This window comes from Pieris brassicae, chromosome 10, assembly GCF_905147105.1.
Source record: "Pieris brassicae chromosome 10, ilPieBrab1.1, whole genome shotgun sequence".
In the NCBI taxonomy this organism is placed as follows: Eukaryota; Metazoa; Arthropoda; class Insecta; order Lepidoptera; family Pieridae; genus Pieris; species Pieris brassicae.
The window spans coordinates 17,608,530-17,635,636 of NC_059674.1; the positions used below are offsets into that span (position 1 = coordinate 17,608,530).

The 27,107-nt window shown below is 32.3% G+C and overlaps 1 protein-coding gene across 4 annotated transcripts in view; it reads right to left on the reverse strand.

Annotated features, from left to right (window-relative positions):
• The window catches only part of LOC123715019 (semaphorin-2A), a 347,042-nt gene that overhangs the window by 95,853 nt on the left and 224,082 nt on the right, over positions 1 to 27,107 (reverse strand). For 2 of the 4 annotated variants that reach the window (XM_045669797.1, XM_045669798.1), the window contains exon 2: positions 23,853 to 24,095. The exons of 1 other annotated variant lie outside the window; for it this stretch is intronic. In XM_045669797.1, coding sequence (XP_045525753.1) covers positions 23,853 to 24,057 — 205 coding nt within the window. In that variant the 5' untranslated portion in view covers positions 24,058 to 24,095. Of the gene's footprint in view, positions 1 to 23,852; positions 24,110 to 27,107 lie in introns of all 4 variants that reach the window. One more of the 4 variants, XM_045669799.1, reaches the window with a different exon arrangement.

Sequence of the window (27,107 nt, forward strand, 5' to 3'; positions counted from 1 at the left end):
GCCCTTGAATAACCCTACTTAAATTTACATTCAAATGTAGGTTAGTTTGTTACTATTTTATGTCTAAACTACGGAGTTGTCGGAATGTAGCAAATGTTTAAAGTTCTATATAGAAAGTTCCTTTAAAAACTAGCATAGTTTAAATAATTCTAATTATATAAGAGGAATGATGTTATTAATGTTTTTTTCGCTGAATCAGGACATAACAATTACAAGATGTAATAAAATAACTACGGGGCGGTAGGACCCCTTATAAAAACATCACTCAAAGGTTACAACGATTTAATAAAGGGAAGAATTGTTTGTAATGTAACAGATTCTCAAAATCTATAAAATGAAAATAGGTTTTTTTATATACCTAATAGTGGGACAAACGAGCCTACGGGACGCTTTATGGGCGTCATAGCAGCCCATGGAAACCCATTTTAGTGCGTGCGTTGTCGGCCTTTGTCCCTCAAACACTACTACACGTACACTTTAAATTTGAATAGTTGGAGGTCGTATCTAACCGTTCTTATAAATTAAAATCAAACTCTTTAAGTACAAATACAGAGTATTCTCATTTGTAATCTTGCACAGACTATAAAGAACTGTATTAAAAATGTAGCTAAACCTTTTTAGAAAAATAATTTGATTCAATTAACTTGCGTTTTACAAAAACGTTTTTAAAGTATAAAACGATTGTGGAGATTGAATTATAAAGAGAAAGGATTTCCAATATTTTATTGTAGCAAATAAACTCAAAAGCTACAGACCAATTACAAAAAAAATATTTTTTCGTTACCTGCATGAATACGTATATGAAAATTATAATTGTCTGAGAAATGACTAGCCATACACAGCTAGTACAGACAGCTTGACAGACTTAAGATAGACACAAACACACTTATCCTACTAAGAAAAAAATGAAGAGGCCTTGTGAATGAGAGTCGAAAACGTCCGATATAATATACTTATTGTAATACCTTCTACGAAACTCTCAATACTATGACTGTTATAAATCAAAGGGCGGAAACAAGTGCTGCGACGACATTGTCTATGGCTCCGTGATTTGTAGAATATTGTCTATTTGCGAAGCTCTTTAATCCATACAATCCTAAATAATGATTTTAGCTTGACTAAAGGAAATTATTTTAAAAAAAAGTTGGTTTAGATAGGAACTTGGAACTTGTAACTTGCCACAAACTTTACAATAGATTTTCAAGTATTATATCAATACGATAATGTAAACCAATGCAACATATATATTTTTTGTTAGCCTTCTAATCACCATACGAAAATATATATTTAGGAGAAGAAGCTTTTGTAGAAGCTTTCGGAAAGGTGGAATTATAACTTCTAAACAATATCTTAATTTAGGTCCATAGAATTATGAAACAATAGGTTCAGTGCTTGTAAAAACCTCATAGAATGTTCAAGTAACGATATTACATTATTTAACTGATTAAAGCGTATAATACGCTTATTAGCAGATATTTTATACCTAGTAAACTAAATAATTCGCTGCAAAATGTATTTTATTACTCGAAGAATATTAAAGTTGCGTGCCGACTTACAATAACGTCCTAACAACACGACTTTAATGATTGTTTTAGTAGAAAAATGAAAAATAACTTCAAAACGAAGCGGCGAAAAGCGGAAACGAATAAGTAACAATTTACTCATTTTTTCTCTATAACATAAATTACGAGCGTTTATGCAAACTGGATACAAGCCTAATCTACTTTACAATATTATGTGGAACTACTGATGTCAAAACAATAGTCGCGTACGTAAAATTATACTGTAAATTATGTCAATTATCTGGAATTAAACACAATTATATAGTTTACAAAACCAGTGGCAGTGGAGCTTGTAACACCACTGGTTCTCTACGATTTTTATATAGGTAATGTGATATTTATTAATAGGCAAGTCTTAACAGCTTTCTATGACACGTGCTGTCGATTCTTTCGGTTTAGGGAAAGCCGGTTTTGTGAAGATTTTCTTCACTGCGTACGTATTTTTAACAGAAGTAAAATTCCTTTAGGATAATTTAATAACAGTCATAAAAGCCTTAATAGTAGTGTAAATTTTTTTTATGTTTATGTGATCACCCGATCATTCAGAAAAGAGAGACTAATCACTAAATACATCTATAAATGGTGGTGATTGCCTATTTTCCTTATGGACAGTCTTTCACTAAGAATCGAACATTAGTTTACAATGTCACTTAAAATTTGTACAAGTCTCTATAACGATATTGCCAATTAATAACTGTTGTAATAATTTATTTTTCAATTCAAATCTATAATGTACTCTGCAGTAAAAATTTGTACCTAAATCATTAATTTGATCAGTATTTGGGGCTTATAAAAAGCCGGAGCTGATCAAAGGACCAAGTTTGACTTCCTCCCTCGCAATCACAGCTTGGCCAACTTGATGTTTGTATACTGTTTAGGATTGGCTGTCAATAAGCAAAGTAAACGGACAGAAGGATACCTTGCAATTTTCTTTTATATAAAATGTGCTTGTCACTTCGGCTTGTTGACTTTTTATATTAAGTTTGTGTAAGCGAGGACATAGTTTAAGATGTTTACTCAAATACTCAAGTCATGTACGCCTTAACTGAGTTGGAAGTTTGTGCTTTACTTTAGGTGCTGTTTGACATGTTTTATTTTATTACGGAATTGCGTTGTTTAATATTACAAATTGATACAATTTATTGATATTTCTAGTCGTTCGAGAAGGAATATTAATAAATACAATCTGATAAAAAAACGGATTGTAAGTTCGTCAATGTAATAAAAATTGTAATCAAGACAAATGATGAAAATCTATGATTAATTGATTAATCAAGAAATAGTTCTATTCAATACATACGACGGATTTCGCTTCCCTATTTTTTGGACTGCACTATAAATATACTATTTGAAAACCGAACTTAACCAAAAAGGTTAGTTTCAACTGCAACGTGAAAGTTTCTGAGTTAACTCGGTACCCATAAATAAACCTTCGGTTTCAAGCGATTGCAAATTTCGTAAAGTCGCATAAATTACAGTTCCCGACGGGTTGTGGAAAAAAAGGAGTAGCACTTAGCTTGACTAATCGCTGGTCGGCGATGACAGCCGAGATTCGACTATAACTTGTTAACCGCAAGAATTAGGACTCGACATTCGAATTTCAATTTACGGAAGTACATCCTGATTTGTTGGCGCATGTTCAGGATTTCTGCTGCGTCAGTAAATTGGTTTCTGTCGTGTTAATTTTGGTAGACAATAATCTAAACCTTGCCTAATTAACAGTTGATGTTACAAGTTGACAATTGTGGTCGATTTATGTGAACTTTTTTCCGATTAAACTAAATTTTCTACTAAGAATGTGCGGTGTAAGGATCTTATTATCGTCTTGATATAAGACCGACATCACAGCGGTGTAGTTAGGGAATGCCGTCGTATATCTTGGAATGCGAGCAGTTCATTTGCTTCACGCCTCATACCCTCAGATAAATCACCTTGGGCCCGTGTGTGGAAGCGAATCTTCCTTCGAATTACATTTGAGTGTTTACCGTTTCGCAATGGTTTTTAACTTAAACAGAATTTTTAACATATAACGTAAATATACATTTATTCATCTGTATTATTTAAAATACGTATAATCAAGAAAAATACTTTTGTCACAGATGTAATATTTTTGCTCTTTAGAATGATTATTTTTAAAATAGATCACTGTTAGGTGACCACACGATTTCCACGTTTGTTAACTAATACAATGGTGTATCTATTAGCGGAAATAGTTGCTTATGTCTAAAATCCTAAACCGTAAATGTATGAGAACCACAAAAAGCAGTTCACCACCATCATTATAGCTAAACAACTATGGAATATAAACCTAAAGATCTACTACAAAAAATACACTTGTGATATATTTTTTATAAAACGTTATAAACGGACAAGAGACTCACCGATGTTTAGTGATACTACAGACCATGGACACTCTCAATACTAGATGGCTTGCAAGTGCGTTATCGGCTTTTAAGTATATCAATTATATTCAATAAATTTATTTGTTACCGTAAAATCTGAGCCGAAAATCACAGTTAATGTTTCAGTCGCACATCGGAGCTCCAATTTTCTATCAGAACTGACAAACATTCCATCTATTGTAAATACAAGTGAGATCTCGGAGTGAAATAATTAAAGTACATCGGAAATAGAGAGAAATACCGAACACAAAACAAATGGACACGGTAAGTCCGCACACGGACGGAACTTACTTTGTTGCGTGGAACTATTGTTTGGTCCCAAACTTACTCCGAGTCTCCGGAATTTGTATGAAGGAAAATATTTGCGCAGCTTAGGCAAATTGCAACGCCAATACATATTTTATGTGTTAATGTGAGTTTAATTGCTGTTTTGTTATTCTTTAGCTGTAAATAGGGGAATTATGAAGCGTTTTGTTTGTGTTTGTCGTTAGTTCAAGTTTCGCTTTAACTAATAGTTTGTTATTAGTACGTTAACAGACATAATTCCTCTTTCTTGGCCGGCAATGTTATCAGGTCTTTACGGCTTTAAATAATAGGAAGATGTCCCTAAACTGGTCTGATATAATTGTTTCTTAAGTACAAGACGGAATAAAATGGCTAGGGTTTTGAGCATTGGAAAATGGTGGCGAGAGGCAAGTGGAAAAATTTGAAGGATGCCTCTACTATGTCGGATACTTATGTTGAACATAATGACGTGCAGTTAATGTATTCCTGATTATCTAGTGTCAAATACAGGCTATTTTTATTTTATTTAATTTAGTTTTTTCAAGTAGTGCTTTATAAACAAAGTTCTCAATTGTAAATATATTTAACAACGCTGGTTATCTTTTATATAAATCTCTTGAGTTATAGTTCAATCTGTATTAATAATATAAACAAATGAAGACTAAACAAATGACAAACGACTACCACTGACTTCATTTATTCCCAAATTATTGTACGGACTCTATTAATATGCGACTGGTTATGAGGAATGTCTATAGAAATGAAATTTATACTGAGCAATGAAAGAATGTCGAGGTGAATTCGTATTTAATCTTAATAAATTGCTTAATATGAAAAGCCATGTTAAAATAATTTATTACATATATAAATGTTTTGTGTTAAGTGGCCTGAAGCCGATTTTGTGTATATTTAAAAAAATACTATCTCTGTTACTCATAAGGCAACATTATTTATTTATTGAAGTACACCACGTCATATATAAAGATAGTTACAAGCTACCTTTTCTAAAATAAACGAAAATTATGATGAACAAAAATTAAAAAAAAATCGAAAAAAAATATATTTTACTTCCAGTTTTAGTTTTCACTATTATTTTTTTACTGAGCAATCCGGATTAGGTACCTAATAGGCAGTTAACAATGCCTTTTTTTGCATTATAATTATGAATGAAATCTTTGAATTGATCCATCTGTTTTTATTATTTATAATGTACATAGAGGTTCTTCTGGAACAAGATGGAATTACTCTGCATACAATAAGAAAAACTTTCCTTAAGGTAGAAATGCATTTCCGGATCCACTATACCAAAAGCCACAGGGGAGAGAAAGATAGATGTGTTACTCGACTCCAGGCACTCTGCTACTCAGAGCCAGGTAAGTTATGACCACTGAAACCACCTCAAGTAAAAAAAATATCATTCAGAACACAATATGTTAGTATAAGTGATTTTTAAAAAAAATTAAGCAATTTCATTTACGAGAAATATTTCTAAACCCCTCCTAGGAATAAAAAAAAAATTACGAATATTTAACTGGCACCTGCAATAAATTTCCTCCAGTTTCCAAGTTATTTGCATCTCGTGATGTAATTTATGAGTTCTTAAAATACGAAAACAATACATCAAGAGGATTAGGAGGAAATTATAACTTTGTGTGAATAATGCTTCACAAGGAATTACAGCATTTAAGTCTCGTTTACTTTTTAGTTGAATATTTTACTGATATTATTATTTATTTGAATATTGCTTAGAGCAGTGTTCAGCGTGCAACTCTCATCCCTGAGGTCGTAGGTTCGATCCCCGGCTGTGCACCAATGGATATTCTTACTATGTGCGCATTTAACATTAGCTCGAAAGGAGAAGGAAAATATCGTGAGGCTTGACTTGAGAACCGGCTTGACTTAGACCCAAAAAGTCGACGGCTTACTTACTTGCCTATTAGATTAACAAATGATCATAAAACACGTACAGCAATGTTAGGCCCAGACAAGGTTGTAGCCCCGCGGTACTCCCAGCGGTACTCAAGCTGTTAAAAGTCGGTTCATTGTGAAAATTACTTAATAAAATTTTATTCAAAACCAAACTTGTTGTATTTGACCGGTGAAGTGGAAGGCACGAGACTCCGAGGCCGATCCTCGCTGGACCGACCACGTCATGGCCCTTAGAGGCCTTTATTAAACAGGCGCTTTGGCTTACCGAAGACGATTTTGCAACCAATTCCACCTTCAGCAATGAAAAACGCGACTAAAGAAGGATATCCTACATTTGTATACGATCAATTGTGATTAAATCAAGTATATGAACTGCATTTTCGTCTAAAATTTCGTTAGCGGATTCACATAGCTTAATACTATAATAAGATAACCAAAGAACAATATACAATACAGGTCTCAAAATTGCGAGACGCCACAGGCAGCATAAAAATATTTTGTTTATCCTAATTGCTTAGAGTGCTGCTTAGCTGCGTTCGTGCAAGTCATTGTTTTCGACGTGCCAACATTCGGGGTAATTTAGGAATTTTTCCGATGGCAACCCCGCTGAAATTCGTGACTTTGTAAAAACGGCCGGCGTTTCAAGGGTCTCGTTTGTTTTACATTCTTTGCTTTCGTTCTTATGCTTTAATAACGTTATTAAGCGCCTTTGGATGGTTTGTATATATTTATTCTTCGTCTGCTTAGAGATGTTTAAATGTAATATTCTTAGCCCTCCATGGCTAGCACCGAAATCTGTCTTGGTGGATTACCCAATACGATGAGTATTATAGTACCTATATATGTATATATTGCTATGTATATATGGCTATCCTATCCATATGATAGAAATTACAAAGCAATTTAATATCTATAAGTTCTAAAACTACGTGTATGAATAAAATTACAAGAAAATATGACATCACAAATTTTACACACATACACATAATTAGAACATAAGCGAGTTAGCAAGGGAAAAAATTAAACACAAAACAATTTTTTTTTATAATAACTAACATACATGCGCATACACACACACTCATACTTAATGTGTAAGACATAGTCGTAACACAAAATTTTTTTTTAAACTATTTTGAACATGTACCATGTACCACGGAATAATTGTTTTCTAGTTACCCACAACACAGGACTGGTGTGGGGAGAAGCGATATATGAATTGTGTCACAACCCTTTTGTCATAAATAAAGTTTTTATTATTATTATTAAATAGAAACATAAACATCATAAAGAGCATGATAAACAAAGCTACGGTAAGTTGGAAGATTGTTGTATCAAGTTGTTAGAGCGAGATTGCCTATTCACTGGACAATTAAAAGGAACAGATAATATGTTGACAATAACGAATACTCAAAAAAAATGTATTAGGAGGAATGATATTATAAACACTCAGCGATAAGTCAGTGACTCTGTCTTTTCATTGGCTCCAATCCAGTTATTTTTTCCTTAGTCCGCAATAACACTTGCCCGTAGAGTAATGGAAAAAAGTCGAGTAAAACTCAACATCTATTAGAAATTAGTGTCTATGGGCTGCGAGGACTACCTTTTTTAGCTTCCAGTTTGCCTCCCTGTTCTATAAAAAAGACCCAAAACTCGACGTGTTAGGTACAAAGTTACGCACGTAAAAAATCGACATACACAGGTATGTGTCTGCAGGCATTACCTGCTCTAGAGCCGCTGTAAACTTCATATTTTTAAATTTTATGTTGACTGTGAATTTTTATTGAAACTGGTTTTTGCACTCCATCTTCTAAACTTATTTATTTATATAAATGGTGAAGCAAGCGCTTTTCTTTCTATATGCGCATTTTACACTCACTCGTACGGCGAAGGAAAACATTGTGAAAAAAACCAGCAAGCCTTATTTTTAAGTAAACAGCGTGTTTGGTACAGAGGGCTGCCTAGTTGCCTATTAGACACAAAGTTATAACGAAATACAAAAACAAACGTGTGTGTACTTATGTACACGTGTTAGAAGTTACACTGTATGTGGAGATAAAAACCTTATCAAATTTTTTTTCTACGATTGTAGAAAAATCGACACTAATAATAGCAAAACGGTATTTAATACATTGAACGTTTTATCGCATAACGGCTTATCTAGTTAAATAAAGTTTATTTAAATATCAAAAATAACTTCAAAACTTATTTCTACATAATTAAAGAAATGGTCATGGTTTTAAATGACCATGCAAACTTCAGGTTGGCGGTTTTTTTGTGACGCGTGCGCGTGCATCGTAAAATTTACTCCCATCATTTTTCCCTAACGCGCCAAAAGTATAACTTCAATAAATCTGAGGCCACGACTAAACGTTCTAAAGCCAGCCAAAGCCTTTTCACCGTTGTGCTACAATATAGTATGATATTTTACGGTCAGTCAAGATGCTCATAGGAAATGCACAGTTAAGTATTGTCTGTATATTCTATTATCATTGTTCACAGAATAACATACAATAGGTTTTTATTGATATCTTTAAAGCTTAGCGGAATAACAGTAGACACTTTTAAAAGCCATATATAAAAAACTAGTATACATGTTAGTTTCTGACATCATATTTATTTATTAACAAAATTGTGTGAAACTTATTAGTTGTACTAATTTTTATTTGAATATATAGGTTAATTAAATTTAACATTTATAAACAAATAAAGAGATTTATACATGTTTAAATTGATGTACGCAATTGTTGTTTTAGTTACTAGCCGACGCGTCAGATAAAATATTTATAACTCAATTCAAAATCATTTATTCATATAGGTAACACAATGTACACTTACGTGAGTCAAAAACACTAATGTCTATGAAATGCTTCTAATTTTACATTCACTACCAGTTCTCAATTCAAGGGCGTAGAACGGAAGAGAAGAACTGGAGAAGAAGCTCTCCGCCACACGTATTATAATAACCATGTATACCCGTTAAAGTATTATATATTGTAATTATTCAGCATAATATCACTAATAAAACCAAATTGCCTTTTGGGTACAATTTCATTACCATAATGGAAGTGACTATTAATCCAAAGCTAAAGGTTAATATTTCATAACAAATTAAACATTTGTTTCTCGAATTGAATGCCGGTAAAATAAAGCCGAAACAGATCCGTGCAGAAACAATCATTCATATTGAATATTAATCGTAGTAGAAATACCAAATAGGCGCCTTTGGGAAGTATTCAGTGATTCAAAATGAGAAATTCTATAATGTAAGTAAATGTTAGCGACCACAAAGCGATATTTCAAAGGACAATGAAACTTTGATTTTGATTCTGATAATTATTTATAAAGTTTCAATCAAGGGTTGATTTTAAATGAATAAGACTGCTTAGATATGTGTGTATATAGATAGTGATCGATTTGTGTGGTTTTATTCAGTATATTTCCTAATTTATCTATTATAGACTTTGTCTTGGCCCTCATATTGATTTCAATACAGCCATCTCTTTATTGATTGCATTTTGTACTCCATAACACTTATAGGATTTATTGCAATGGAGTTTTATTTTGCCCCTATCCAAAATGATTTGACATATTATTTAGAACTTTTGTGAGCGTCTTAACAAATGATACATTGCTGTAATTTTTAAGCTACCAACAGATTGATTGCTATTTCATCTTTTGGGGCGTACTGATTGGAACCTAAGACCTCTGAAAGGCGAATCCCTAAACCAATGTGAAAGTACTAGATATAATTTAGCGTTGCAAATTTAAAACCGCACCCCTATATGAAGCGCCGCAACCTTCTGTGCGCCGTACCCCGTTTTAACTCTAATTAAAAACCCATCAAAGAGTTTCCAGTCATTAATCATGAAACTGTTAACAGTGAAAGTCTTTCCTCAAGTCCGAGCTTAAAGACGGATTTCGCTATTAACAGAATAACTAAAATATTCGGGTTTGCAATCCGCTTTTAAAAATATATATTTTTTTGTATCGGAGTCTTGGAAGGATCTTGGCTTAAAGGATTGCTTTTAAATACCAAGATAATACCAAAGATATTTCTTAAGCTTCGTAATTGACTGTGGGTACTTTTGAACAGAAAGGGATTAGGAAATTATATTTATAAATCTTTGATAAGCGTTTGGTTGATGTAAAGATTCTTTTGTGTTTGTAATTCAGCCAAATGACTTACTCATCCAATTACATTAACATGCGGGAATTATATTTAAAAGGCTTCATTACTACTTGTAAATTGTTTCATGCGAAAAGATACATTCCTTGTTTAAATTTAATATTCTTTTCAGGATACAACTTTCCTTGATCCTAAAACCGTGCTCGACTATTTTTATCTTTGACACTAATTATGAGGATGTTGACATTCTACCTCACCAAAGAGGATGTGAGGAAATATTTGAAGAGGCGGGAAGACTTTGATTTTGACTAAATTTAAGCGATATCGAATACAGGTGCTTATTAAAGATTTAAGTTGGCGCCTGGTAGATATTACTGAAGACCCCAAAACTGGTGCTTTCCTCAACGAATAAGATTCACAATACAGCAAGGAAATACTTCCAGCGTTAAAGTTACACTGCCGCAGGGTCCAAAGTTTTTAAATTTGTTTTAATTTTCTTTTTAATAGTTTTAATTATTACTTTGTAGGTTTAATTGTAAATACTGTATACCTAATTGTAATCCATATAACCAATAAATAAATATTGCCATCAATGTCGTTTCTTTATTGTTAAATTTCAGTTTTCTTTTCTTTTTATTTCTTTTTGTCTATAAATGTACTCACTTATGTTTTCTGTTTCATGTATATTGTTTATCTATGTAATATTTTTTGTGTTTAAATATTGTCTAAGTGTTTTGTTTTATTCAATAATTCGAATGGATTTGTCATTTTCAATCTTCCCTTTATTAATTAAGTTCGTTAAAAAGAACTAGTTTGAATATTGGTTATTGTTACAATAAAATTGGTTTATACTAAAGGTCAAAGGTCACTAGAGGCTCGTACAACGTCAGCTGCGATCGTGTTAATGCGATGTTCAAGCCAATTGGATCTCACGCGATTATCTAAACAATCTGTCGGCCGCTAACCACATTCCTAACTGCTTTAACAACTATTTATCGTGTTTTGTTTTGCAAATATGTTTCCATATTATAGCTATTTGTTTGACTAATTAGGTACATATTCAGGAAGGATTTTAAGGAATAAAATACGAAACTGATTGAAAAATGTTTTATAGAACAATGGCAAAGACAGGATGCTCATCTGGTGTTAAGTGATACCGCCGCCCATGGACACTTAATGCCAGTGGGTTCGCGAGTGCGTTGCTGGCCTTTTTGGTAAGCTCTTTTCTTGAAGAACCCTAAGTCGAATTGGTTCGGAATACTTCATTGGGCAGCTGGTTCCACCTGGTAAAATCTGCCTTAAAAATGCTTTGTTTTGGAATGACGGACATCGAGGTGATACGGGTGGAATTTCGTATTTTGCAAATTCACATGTTTTTAAAATAAATTTTAATAATTACTAGATTATAATATTAGGAGATATTTAATAGTCATTGTGCTCATAAATTTAGTTAGTTTTCTACATTTGAAAGGTAAGCAAAATATCTGTTATAATCAGTAATTTAAATAACATCTTAACACGAACAAGGTAACTGATATCACTAACACAAATAACTCGAGGATCGAATTGTGCCCCTATTCGATTGGATAACCGATGCCGATTCCGATTTGCGATTCGATTATCGAGTGGTACTAAGGGCCCTCGACTGGTTTGTACGTTCGCACGTATCACTAGAGCGTACTTGTAATCGCCGTCCAACGCAGACATCTAGTCTATATTGTTTAATTGAGGAGTCGAGAGGTGTTAGAAATGATTTATGATGACGAAGGATGACATTATAAGAGGACAGTTGATGAAGCGTTTACTATAATTTCGAGTTACAGCTAAAGCTTGGTTAACTAAAAAATATCAATGAATTAACTGTTTTCGAGTCAATCCAAAGGCACACACGAAATAAAAATAGTCAAAAAATATGTAGCGATTTTTTTTTGAAGTAGAACTACTTTAGAAAAAAATTCCGTCACATTTGTAGGTTACTCGTCACATTTGTGGGTTACGCGGCATATTTTTCCGTTACGTGCCATCTTTTTCTTGTCCCTACCACGGTTGCTTCGAAGAGATTCGAAGCCATTATTAACAAAAATTTATAATAACGATAACAAAGATAGTAATAAATCTATTACAATTAATGGAATTCTGTAATAATCTTAGTACTAATAAGGTAAAATGAAATAATTGTATTATTTGTATATCATATCTGTGATTATAAAAGCCTTTTGTTAAACCTATAATTTTATTTAACCAATTTCTCTTAAGTTGCATACAATAGATCATATTTTGAAAAATAATGTCATAAAGAAGTTTCACTTTTTGGTGTTTGAGCCTCAGTTGCAAAATAGGAGAAATAATGTAATAATAATAATACTAGGTAGAAAAAAATAATATTAGTAAAAGTTTTTGCCGCGCACCAACATTATGTGGAACCAGCTGCCCGGTGAAGTATTTCCGAACCAATTCGACTTAGGGTCCTTCAAGAAAAGAGCGTACCAATTCATGAAAGGCCGGCAACGCACTTGCGAGCCTTCTGGCAATGTAAGTGTCCATGGGCGGCGGTATCAGCGGTGTAAGTAATGAAGCCTTGTGTAAAAGTTTATAGTAAATAAAATAAAATTAAAAAAAAAATAATAATTGTTAAGAAATATCTAGATTATTAATATTTATTTTCAGGCGGTTTAAAAACTAGATTACGTGGGTGTTTTTATTGAGTAACTCCTTTATAATTTTAGTAAGTTCTTTATAATTGCCACGAAAATTCGATTTTAGTTAAAGTTATGAAACTGGTTATTTGCACAGTTTTCCTTCACATATGGTTTGTGTAGAGTATAGAACGATTATTGTTTATATAGCTAAGCTATATTACTATATGAATACCATATATATACCCTAATTAACCCGCTAGTAAAAGGAACGCAAGTGAATATGGATAGGCCATATACACCAATTCCAATTATATCTCCAAGCAGGCGTAAGATTTAAACCAGAAAGGACAATGTAAGCGTGGTTGTCTCAAGCAAACCTGGCTCCTTCAGCAGATGAGGAAAAGAGAGCCAGGAAGACTCGGAACGAGGTGAAATACGACGCCTCATCTTCCCATATAAATTTAATAATTATTCTTTGTAAGCTTAAGTTTGAGCAGTGTTGGCATAGCGGTTTCAGCGTGCGACTCTTATCCCTGAGGTCGTAGGTTCGATCCCCGGCTGTGCACCAATGGACTTTCTTTCTATGTGCACATTTAACATTCGCTTGAACGGTAAACGAAAACATCGTGAGAAAACCGGCTTGCCTTAGGCCCAAAAAGTCGACGGCTTACTTACTTGCCTATTAGATTAACAAACGATGACGAAACCGATAACTAAATCAGAGACCTAAGCCTTTTAAGCTTAAGTTACCAGAAAACAAAAATATTTGCACCCCTTAATCCATTTGTGTAAAAAAAATAATTGACACATTGAACAGCCAATGTGAAATACAATAAAAGATCGGTCTTTCATAGCCAAAGCAATATCACTAACACAGTTTATAGTTGCTCCCAAGCCAATTACGATCCGAGGGAAAAAAAAATAACAATAAAGTAATATAATTTAGGACCAATGGCGGGTATTCGCCATTTGCCGAGGGGCTAATTTAATAAGTAATTTCTGATCGATTATTGATACAACTGTTACGTCGAAAATACGGTCGTTGCATGTTCATATTTTTATGGCCCATAAGGGTTGGACATTGAATTTATTTTACTTATTTTTAAACGTTATCAGTCATCCCGGTCGTTGCAGGTTCGATCCTCGACTATGCACCAATGAACTTTCTATGTTTGCATTTAACACACGTTCGTCCAGTGAATGAAAACATCGTGAGGAACCCGGCATGCCTTAGTCCCAAAAAGCCGACGAAAAGCGATAGCACAAAAGGCTGCTTATATACTTTTCTATAAGAAAAACAAATTATCGTGAAGCAGATACAGAAATGCTCTATGACGTTGTATCGCCATTGATTTATTCAAAGATTTATGTTTTAAAGAAAGCTTACACAGAAACTTCCAGACTGAATAATCAGAGATATTTATTCGAATTTTTGGTACAGTGTATCCATTTCAAAGCAATGTTAATGTGGAGTCCTATGTACTATGCTAGTACTTTGAGGTGCCTAAAACTTTGCTGTGCCATGTATGTTTTATTCGATCGCAATAAGCATTTGGTTATGATTATAAATAGAAATAGACAGACCAAAAGACAGACGTATGAAATCTAATGCCTATTAACATGAAATTTATGACCCCCTGTTAAAAAGCTTTTCGGAACTACCATAAGAACTTTGAACAATACGATCGTATATAAGAACGAAAGCTTTCAATATAAAAGTTATATTTGAATTTAAAATACAGAGTTATTACAAGTTGTCTAAAGTTTAATTAGGTTTGCCAAAATTTCTGTTAAAGTAGCAATTTGTAAACTTTAAATAATTTAGACAAGGATCTGCCTTACGGCGCACCTGGCTGAGACAATCTATAATTAATTTCGAGACAAAGCGCTATCAATTATTTTGTGCTATCAAAATCGAATACGCCAATCGCACTGCACCGTTAAAATCGATGTTTAACTCGCGTTATACGAAAACCGTTACCTTGCCTTTTACAATGTCATTAGGGAAATTGGCATCATTTGGTTAATTTATAAAACCGATGTCAATCGTTAATTCCAAGGTATATCGTATTCGATTTATATCGGTTCGTAAATATATAAACATAGGTATAAAATAAATGGGATTTTGTGGTTAAAATTACTACGATTGCAACGTTTTTAATACACTTTGAATTGGGTTTTTTTTTCCAGTTATTTTTATAACTTTATAAAACATAAATGCTTATATATACGGGGCTACAGCTAGGGTGTCTAGCGAAGATCAATTTTGTGATAACTATAGTTCTATCATCAATAGAGTTTTTTACTTAGAGTTAGAGTTTTACTTGTTTATTTAAAACGTATTATTGTTTATTAACTCTCGCGTACAACGCTTTTAACCGGCTACATGTTACCTTCGTATACTCTAAACCTGTACATACTATGGTACATACTTCTATGGTAGGTGACATCGCGAGGAGCATGAATCAATGATTTGAAATTGCAATGTGCCGCTTTCGCTTTCAATAATTCGATTTATTTGATCGGCTAAATGTTTTGGTTGGCCGTGTCAATAGTAACACGACCGGCGTCGTGTAGAGTTACAGCGAAAATAAACTAAAGGCATATAAGTGCCAAAACAAAAAGCGCGATCCACGCCGGGTATCGAATTACCTTTGACGTGAGGATTGCATTCGAATAGACTGTACTATTGATCGAAAGACCGCGTGTTTCTTTGTACCGGAGTGTGAACAGTAAAGGGTTTGGGATTTCTCTTTGGTAGAGTCAAATGAACTAAGGCGATCTGATTTAAATGCGAAGTTTGAAATCGATTTTAGAATGTTCTTTTACAAGGTTAATGTATCTACTATTAGTAGAGCATTTTTTTAGAACTTGTATTCCACATAAACACGGTTTTTTTTTATAAAATAAATAATTAGTTAATTAAATAGATATTGTTTATATATAACTAAGACAATACAAATATAAGACGGCTGACAACGCTATGCAGATCTGGCGTCGAGCTTAAAGCTTAAAATCGTATTAATTATTCTAGATGATATTTTTAATTGTATAAGAAAAACATGACATCTAAAATAGAAAGTGCATTCTAGGTTTTAAGACAAATTTTATTAACATATTCGCTCAAAAACATTGCTCTTTTTAAAATAAAATAGAATTAACAATGCAAATTTCTAGTACGTTGAGTAAAATGTAAAATACATTGTCCGTTTTAGTAAGACAGTCTGGATTAAAACGAAAATGTACTACTTTAGAATGTTACCTATATGTAAATTTCGTCGTTTGATATGGGACTATTAACATACTAAGGTAACACATTATGTTGGAAAGATATTTTTTAATACTTCCAGGCGTCTACATCAACTGTAGCTTATTTGAATATATGTTCGGTAGGGTATAATTTAAAAACTGTAAAATAGCTTAGTCTCAAATAAATTTTAACACTCGGAGAATGACGACATCGTGCAACTGGTATGAATTAGATCCAAAAAGTTAATGGTCTATAGAAAAACAAATGATCACGAAACACATACAAAAATCTGAGGCTCAGACCAAGAAGGTCGTAGTGTCAGTATTTTAAATAATATTGTCTTAGTATACGCAAGTAATCTTGAAGTTATAACGAACAGCTTTTATTAACAGCTAACTACGCGATGGTTCCTAACTAATTAATCTGGTTTTGTGAGCTGCGGCAGAAAAGAGTATTGATTTTATTTTTTATCTGTTGGAATCTCATTTATGCCGATGATGGAGATTGAAGTTTGTCTAGATGGTCGGGGCGTTTTAGTATCAAATTTCAGAGTTGTTACGTATAATAACTGTAATAATGCTAAACTATTTTCTTCATTGTCATTTTAAAATTTACGGGTCAATGTGGTCGTGTAGTCTCCGATTTATATTAACTTGAACTTATTTATGAAGCTGAAATTTTTCTATTATTAAATAAAACGAATGAAAAGAAGAATTGTCTAGCAAAGTGATTTTAATGAACTTTAGTGTAAAAAGGGTATACCTTTTATACATTGACTAAAAACAAATTTCATTTTCATAGACAAAGCTGATTGAAACTCAAATCGGGTGAAACATTCCAAAAACTGAATTCTTGCTTGATTTAAACCTAGCTTTTGCTTGAGTAAGTATTTATTTTGGAATTTAAACATCTACAGTACTCAAAGAAGTTATGAAGCATGATGAAATAAACGTCTTTTAAAGTTTCCTTATAAATTAAAAACTAAAGGCTTATACAGTATTCACTATTCATGTAAAGAAAATTAAGTGTCAACATCATAATATTCAAGATTTCACTATGTGGTTTAATGTGTGTATCTGTTTTCGTTAAAATAAAATCGGTAAAACTATAAACGTCTCTAAAATCTCAATTAACTAATATCACGATGTCCATAAATATTTTGAAAAAATTAAATACATATAAGGAACATTATTAATACACGAGCTAGATCCAATTATTGTAATTATGCTGATTATTTATAAACAGATTAAACATTCATATGAAATAAATTGCGATTCAATAACACGCCGATGTTTGCGTATGTTTAATGAATATAATTATATTAATTAATCTGATGGTAAGTCGCATGAGCCAGAGTTATTTGTCGTAATTTCGCTCGCGGCAATTGTGTCGCTGGTTAAGCGAATCAAATTGTATACCTCATCGGCGCATTTGCAGTAAATTAGCAATAATTGTTTAACGCTTATATTATATACACATTTTTAGACATAAACTAAACATATGTTTATATAAGAGATACGGCTGAAGGAACCTGAAAAGTGACGTTTTCAGCTATCCATTGAATCTTGAATTAACTTTATAAGATGTTTTACAGTTTAACTTTAATTAGATAATAATACTAATTGTAATATGATATTTATCTAGATCACCACATGATTATAAAGGAATTATAATGATTCAGTTGCCGAGGCTGACCAAAGTATGGAAGAAATTGTGTGACTCTTTCACGATATAATAATTAGAAGAAGCTATAATTAATTATTGCTGATATTTCAATTCAACGTTGAATGCTTTCATGAAAGATGATTACATTTTTTTATAGGACGGGCAGGGTGCTCACCTGATGTTAAGTGACACCGCCGCCCATGGACAGTCTCAATGCCAGAGGGCTCGCGAGTGTGTTGGCGGACTTTTAAGAATTGGTACGCTCTTTTCTTGAAGGACCCTAAGTCGAATTGGTTGGGAAATACCTCAGGGGCAGAGCGTGGGCGAGTACTTAGATCGTAAGTTTAGACATCTATTATAAATAACTTAACATTTCTTATTATTATGACATTATGATAATTAATATGACATTTGCGTGCCTATTATATGGCTGATTGTGCCGTTTTTTAAATAATTAATCAATCTGGATGTTTGACTTTATTTGGAAATAAACAATTTAATATAGTTATTCCAAATGTTATAGCCCACATATATGATTCTGAGAGTGCGTGATGACTGAAGCAAATATGAAGATAAAATACTGGTGATCATTTGCAAATACCGATTTGTACCAGCAGTTGACGACGGTAGGCCTTTGTTCTCGTGAGAATACAATGGACAGTCGCATGCTTCCCAGACAATATAGGCCACCCTTTCTTGTTTACGTGACCAAATTTTGAACAAAATGTTTTGTGTTATCCGAAATACGTAATGTCACTCAGGGAGTAAATATAATAGCTGATTTTTTTTTTATAAGAACACTATTAAATTAATTATAGTTCGTTTCGTCGAAATAATCTAACAGACAAATCAGTTAAAAGGCTCAATTGAAATCTGTAGTACTAGTGTTGGATGTAATGTTTTCGTAATGTCCTTATTTATTTTAATTTTATTATAGAAATAAATCTCTGTGCCTAATAATAAGCTTTTATTTTATATAAGCTGTGGAGTGTTTGGACATCTCTCGAATGTTTTAGCCTGATTAAATCATTACATAATATAATTGTGTGTATGTCACTGAACTCCTCTTAAACGGCTTGAATGAATTTTTGTTTTTTTTTTGCGTTTGAGTGGCGCCCTGGATGGTTTAGATTCACAAATCAGCCCGGGAGATGGCGCTACAGTACTTACATACTTTGTTTAATATCCTGATCGTTTAAAATAATATGCAGGACAACGTCTGTCGGGTCCGCTAGTATATAGACTTACAAACTGACTTTATATTATATACTAGTTGAATGTATTTACGAAACATCAAAAAGGCCCTTCTGGCATTTATTTATTTATATATGTGAACGAGAGTCTAAGAAATTGTTTGTATTCAATAGTCATGTAATGCACGTTGTAACATGGATGCGAGCTCTTAATATTTTTATTTTATATAGGTTATTTTCAAATTATTTCATAACACATGTACATAGCTAACCTACTCTAAATTTTCACGCTAAGTGAATGTAATTCTTCGAGTAATAAAGTACTTTGAACCGAATCAAGTTATTAAAATATATATTTAAGATGGATATTAAAATGTAATGCTCTTTATAAGTGCGACCAGTGGTCAAGCGCTTCTAAAGTCCCTAACCCCACCCCAGTAGTAGTTTATTCCACTCCGCCAGGCTGAGGGCGTTCTTTAAGTTTCTATGGCACTGTTTACTTGCAACTAGCGTGGATATTCGCCACGGTACTAACATGCCTATTTTGTTAAACATACGAATCATATTCTTACAAACCAAATGTTTTTTTTCAAATTTGGAATATACTTATTCGACAAGTATAAATATTCATCACAAAAGAACCTAAAACGTAATTGTAACCTATGAAACATTTGAACCTTATCATTCTTCAGTTGATATATATAGAGTATATGATATGATAGTGAAGCCATAGAACATAAAAATATATTTAATATATGCATAATGTTTACATTAATGAAAAACAATGCAAAGTCGCTTAGGTATGAAATGGTGGTCATATTGAAATCTAATTTTAATAATGTTACATACACTTTTTACATATAACACGGTATGATAATACTAATAGACTAGGCGGTTTAAATGTACAAATTGTGTCCTGTTTATTTAAAAGGTTCACTGTCCTCAGACCATATGATTTTTTTATACACATATTTATTATCATCTTAGGGGTAAAAATATAAAAATAGGGGTATTTCCACTTTCATGCTTGGACAGTGAACCTGTTAACTTGTGTTTTAAAAACGATATTTGAAAGATCACACGATATTGAGCGATTCATGAATCGCAATCACTCAGGATTTTTCAATTTTCTTTTATATTTATATTCAAATTTCGAAGTGCACATTACCAGCGATAGAGTGCTATTAGGGAACATACGTTTTGGTCAGCAATAGTGCACAGTGGTTAATGTACGATCCATTCATTAAACGCTATTCAGCTAGGCTAATGTACGGTTGTCGGGAACTTGCTGAAACATTTTCCTTGCTAATGATAGAACTTATCTTAAAATACTACGTACGTTTGATAAATTGTGTATTTATAAACATAATAACTGTGTTAATATGCTAGGTACTGTAATGTTAAGGAAAATGTGTTTATATTGTTACTAAAGGAGATAACAGTTCTTTAGTTAAAACATCGTAATTAACTTGAATTATAATTTAAAAAAAAAAAACAAATAGTAACGCTTTAAATTTTTAGGCATGGGCCTCTAGTTAGTATCTGTTTGGTGATCATTTGTTTTTTTCCTAATAGGAAAGAGGGAAGTAGGTTCTTTTTGGTTTTAAGACGGAACACACATGCACAACGAGGGATCGAACCACGACCTCAGAGATGACAGTGGCACGCTGGGCCAACACTCTCTATCTATAAGATACATATTAAAAATATTTTCTTACCTCACTACCACATTCACCATATCAATCAATTTGAATGTGTCATGTGTCATATTGACATGACGTGTGTTTAATTGGAGTTGAACGGAAATTCCAAATTCAAATTTCCTAGCCAAACAACAAAACATTTCTAAGAATCTTCTGCAAAAAGCTCTGATGCATGCGATGCGTGCAGCTGACGCCAAAAGTACGGCATAATATGATGTCCCTAATCTACTTCACGGTCCGTTGGCCCGAGCCCTGTCGATAACAATAACAGACTTAATATGCCGATAATCGGTTTTGCTATTCCAAAACCTCGGTGATTGACACTTTCGATGACGTTTCAACTGAACCCTACTCCCCAAGTTCACAGCTTCGAATTAAAAGGATCAGAATAAAATTTACTTTGATATAGAAACAGCTGCTAAACTGTGGATAGATAAAAAAATATCGTAAATATGTTTAACAGCAAAACTCGAAACCAATTCGAGTATTCGCTTTTTTTTATTCATTCAACTCAGTGGAAGGTTTTTAAGAAAAAAATATTGTTGTATGTAGTACTAAGTTTTTTCGTTAAAAATATTTAGTATAGCCAAATGTATGCAGCTACTAAAAAGATAGGTTAGTAATAAAATTATATTAAGGCTAGTAGAATATATATGTGGAGCAATTTTAAGCGTTAATTGCATTTCTATATACCTATATTTCCTTCTTCAGTTATACGGTGACGGTACACTCAGGAAATATTCAGAAACCGCGTGACTCACGTATTAAAAATACGTAGAATGAACTTTCCCTTAGTGAGCAAACTGGCATGTAAAACTTAAAGTCTCTGACAATCTGGACAACAGAGATACTGATCAATAAAATAAAAAGGATCGAGCTATTGTATTTACTAAACAACACCCAAACTTACGAAATCGAAAGGCCATCTGACTTACAATACAGACAGAATATATTATTTGGAAACTTTTGCTTTGTTCACCCGTAACCCCAAGAGGCATAATATATTTGCGTCTATTTATCAACTAGAAATTATTGTCTATTTCCTACTGATTCATAACCAATGTATTGCTTAGACTTGTAAAGCTATAATTAGTGTATTTTCATAGAGAACAAGGTATAATTATTCGAGCGCATTTAGTATGCTGTAAGTGAATTGTTTCAATACACGGCTAAGAGAAACGGTAATTAATAATATCTAATGCAACTACGCTATTTACAGTTTTATATTTCGCATAAAATACTTTGTCGGGTCTTATGTAACCTAACATTAGTTAAGTTACATATATACACAAGAGTTACTATATTTTTAGATATAATATTTAGGTATATACTATATATATATATATATATATATATATATATATATATATATATTTTTGTTTGTAGGTTACTGGGTGTAGGTTTTATGGTGTCGTTATATCGAATAGTAGTAACCGTTGAGTAATAATGAACTGGAAATAAATATTTAAGTTATAATTAGAAGCGTAAACAAAATGTAAGCACGCACACTTGAGGCTAAAACGAGCCCTTAAGTTTTTACCACACTCATTGTAATTCAACATTATCGTTTCCGATAATGTCAAATAAAATAAGTGTCACTTAGATTTAAGAACTCTTAAATTAAGTTAGTTTTTTGTTAATCTCCTAATGTTATAAGCTCATGTTTTAAACAATAAAAGCCAATTGTTACCCAGCTTCAATCAAAGTGTTTTTTGACATACATCTGAATATATCCATATAACACGCCACGAGCTTAACTCGGGTTAAATGTTTTTTACAGACTCTTAACCGTTTTACGGGAACCGAAGTTAGTTATGTAAAAACAATAATTTAATTATAAAACTATTAAAAATTAATGACGCGGTAAAAAATATTTTAAATCAAATAACACGTCTTATGATGTATTTTAATATAGTCGGTAGTTTATCTTAGTAATAAGTCTCAGTTTTCTATTTGTATTAATATAATATTTTAGTATCGTCTGTCAAATTACAATTACATTGATCCGTTGGAGAAGCGGTGTACCCTGATGTACAAGACTCCCGTGACTCAGTTGAGGGAACTACTTTTGTTGGCTGGAAAGAGCGTCACTGCTATGGATACTGATATTGTCAGTAAACATTACCATTATAAGGGGAATAATTTGAAGTCATGCAAGCTAACTTTCTTTATAAAACAGTGTTATCTAAGTGTGAAAATACAGTTCTAGGCTTAAATAAATGTGACATAAACTTAGGAAAAACCTGTACTATTAATATAATATCTTTTAAGATACCTAGCAAATAGAACCGTTCGATAATTAAATAAATAAAAATTAATACATTTTAGTTGTATTTTTATTAGATTTTGGTAGATAGTACAATTATTTGTTGTACGCACCAAAATGGCCACGGTAGTACCAATTTCAACCGCCTGCCAAGAAATGTAGCAATGTAACTTGCTATCGAATAAAGAAATTTTGATTTTTTTTTGAATAAGTTTTTATTTCTTTCACTTATATATTACAAAATATTTTTAAATACTTCTAGATAGCTTTGATAATATAAATGAATGTTAGACGCTGTCGTAACTTAACTATGTTACTTGCGGCATATGATTTTTATTATTTTCTGTGCTTGAATAAATGAATAAAATAGTGTTTAATCGAAAATATACATATATTTGATCAGGTAATTAATTAGTATATCATGTCTATATGAAAGCGCTACTATAACGCCACCCGGAATGTATAGGTGAGGGCAATGAAACAAAAGAATTATTTTGTCTCGCCACACCCATACATCTGTCTCTTTTCATGATACCCTTGAATGCGTTGAATAAGGTGTAAAGGGTGGATGTAGTAGTCACGCACACACACGTAGAACACACACACACAAATTGATACAAATACTTGTGTGCGGGGTTATCTTGAAAGATGATTCCCAGAATTGCTTTCAAATTTTTTAAGCTTCAAATATCGCGGGCGTTAAATTTAAGAAATATTATTTACTACTGTACATGTCGAGAAACTAGTTTACAAATTTAGTAATGGATATATAAACTTAAAGAAATGCATTAAAACTGTGTATGACGAATTACGATTCCTAAAAATGACTCACCTCTTCTGTGTCTCACGTGGTATTTGCTCATAGTCACTGGTCCAGTGCAACACGGCTGTTCATAGTAATAATTATAAGAACTCTCAACTTCTGACGTAGGCTGTATGAGCTGAGATTGGACCTGCCACTCAGCACCGATGAGTACTACGGCCAGCCATCTCACAGTAAGGGAAATAGCCCCCATAGTCCGTACTAATTTACACATTCACAACACTGCACTATGACACTATAACATCATCGAACCTGTAGAAGAAATACTAATAAAACTCTGACATATCTTGTAACGGTATCGGCAAAATCAAATAGGAACTATAATTATACATTATATGCTATGTAAACGTGTTTAATAAAATGATTTTTAGTTGGAATTTGCATCAAAGCGGTAAGCGTAGGCCTAAATATGACTGCAAAATATGCGACGGCTATGACCATATATGACAAAAAAATATATGTATAATTTAAAAATATTATTTTTGTGTTTTTTGTTTCTGTTAAATATTTTGGGGTAGTTGTAAAACTTGTTAAAGCTACCTTAGTTTCCACATACAAAAACAAATTAGGCAAAAGCGAACAATTAAGCTTTATTAACAATGTTATGACTCCGATGTGTCAAAATTGTACTAACAACTGAAATAGAAATTATTAATTGAAAATAAAATTACAAATTAAAGTACCCATTTAAAAGGGTTTATAATCGAAATATTAATCAAATAATCAATGATATACCCAGATAACTGGTAAATCCAATAATACCGATGCCAAACAATATAAACGTAAACTGTTATTTATTGGCTGTGATTTATACTGAGCGCTCACGCGAACGCAAATAACCAATTCTGTAACCAATAAATAAAATAATAGAATAAAAAACCACAATACGCCCTTTTGTGCAACTCTGTAAAAAAGCCAGGGATAGTTAATGGTTTAAAAGATCATTATGATAATGCCTGTTTGCATTGTGTTGTCGAAATCATTTTAAAGATGAAATAATAAAAGATGTTTTATTTTTTCTAGCTAGTAGTCGTTCAGTGATACAGTATCCATGGACACTCAACTCACAGGGTTCGAAGTGTTGCGAGTTTAAAAATTGGTACGCTCTTTTCTTGAAGTCGAATTGGTTTGGTTGAATATTTCATTGTTATGCTTGTTCGTGGTGCGCGACAAAAACTGCCTTAAGAAACACTCAGTTGTGGAACGACGTAACCGTGATACGAATGGTATATTACTAACAATAATTAGAGAGACGGTTTAATTCAACTATTGGACTGATTGAAACAAAAATATTGTGCTATTGAGAGTTGCATAATGCAGTATTTATCAAATATTAAAAACATCATCTGGCCGTGTAAATGGGAAGTTAAAATCCAAATGTTTTTTTTTTAATTTGAGGATAATATTGTATGGTCGAAGGGGCTGTTAATTTTATTAAATGGCTTCAAAACTACTGAACCGATTGGCAAAATTCTTTCACCGATAGAATCCTATTTTATCCCTGATGAACATTGTCAATGTATGTTTTTTAAAGTCAGGGATGTGTATGTAAACTTAAACATAATAATCTAAAAAATAATAATAAAAATCCCTATATCGCGTACGAAACTATTGATAATAGAGCAATACTTGAAACTGCATTATTTATAAGTCGAATTGTAATTACAATTCTGACTAATTGATATTTGTTTGTTTTCTATTAATTAATCAATCATTTAAGTATATTAAATATTAACAAAACTAAATAAAAATAATAATTTTAAGTGAGTTAAATCATACATAACCATTCGTCGAAAAGTGGGACACACTTATAACGACTTATCAATTGAATTCACATTTTCCAATTCATTACATCTCATCTAAACCGTATCAGTAATCCATCTTCTCAAAGAGATTATAATCACGAGTATTCAATAAATAAATGTCTTCTGGTAAATTTAACCCGAATTTTCGTTCCTTCGTCATGTGTATCTTTGAATGCGGTCAGGGTCCTATGAAAGAGTGTTGAGATGAATTAAATAGATAAGCTTCAAAAAAGGGATATTGAAAGGGTGACACAGACGTGTGATTATCTTGATATTTGATAAATGCTAGAATAATGGGGGCATATCTTACTTACTTGCAATCAAAATCTATAACATGTAATTTCAGATTTGAAAGAAACCAGAATGCAATATTCTAAATTTGAAAATTTGATTTGAAATCGTTAGCTAAGATAATAGAGGCGAAAATATGATAGAAGCTAATGGCAACTTTAAAATTCAAATCAAACGAGGGTAATGTTAAATTCCAGATTTGAAAAATCAGAGTCTATATATTGTGTAAATTTGAAAATTTTAAATTGTTAGCTAACACAATAGGGGCGCAATTATGATAGAATTTACTGGCAACTTAGAATCAAAATCCACCTAGCGTGCTGTGAAATTCCAGATTTGAGTAAAAAATCAAATCAAACATTCTATATTTTACTGTTATATATACTATAGATCGATATACTAAAGGATATGATTCGCATTACTATGTGCAAACAACAACATATATTTATAACGTTTAGTTTTCATTTATATGCTCATATTTACTAAGAATAAATATCATATCAGAGATATTTATATAGTTAACTACATTTAATGATTAATGGTTTTCAACTTCATGAATGATTTAATGATTTGAATCTCCCCAACGAATCATTGATTTCGAGGGCGAATTTTTCATTTTGTTTATATCCTTTGGGATCAAATTCACGTGACGTCTAATGGGAGTTGAAAATGTTACAACTGCTTTAAACGATATAATCCGAACTTTATTCGTTTTTCCAATTATAATATATTTGGAATTTTAGTACTTATGAAACCGTATCTAATTAATTCCTAGTCCCCAAGCTGAAGAGCAAGATCTAAGTGCGATTCCCGACAAAATAATAATTGTTTCGTGTAGCCATGGTTTACACAGTTGTAAATAAAAATAACAAAGATCCAATGTCAACCAAGGGCAGGCTGTGTGTATTGGACCGTACAGGAAGTTTACGCAAACACTTTTTATAAATAACATTATCTTATTTTGAATACAATGGATATCAATACAACCCATTAGTCCAACTATTCATAATCAGAAATATTTTTTGTAATACTTAAAAGAAAATTAAGAAATTTGATTCATAAAAGAAAGCCTATACAAAATACAGTACCGGAATTATTAACTCAAAAATTAACTAACAAAAAGTTTGACTCAAAAAGCCTCGCGCACATCCTGTCCGGTGATTCTCAG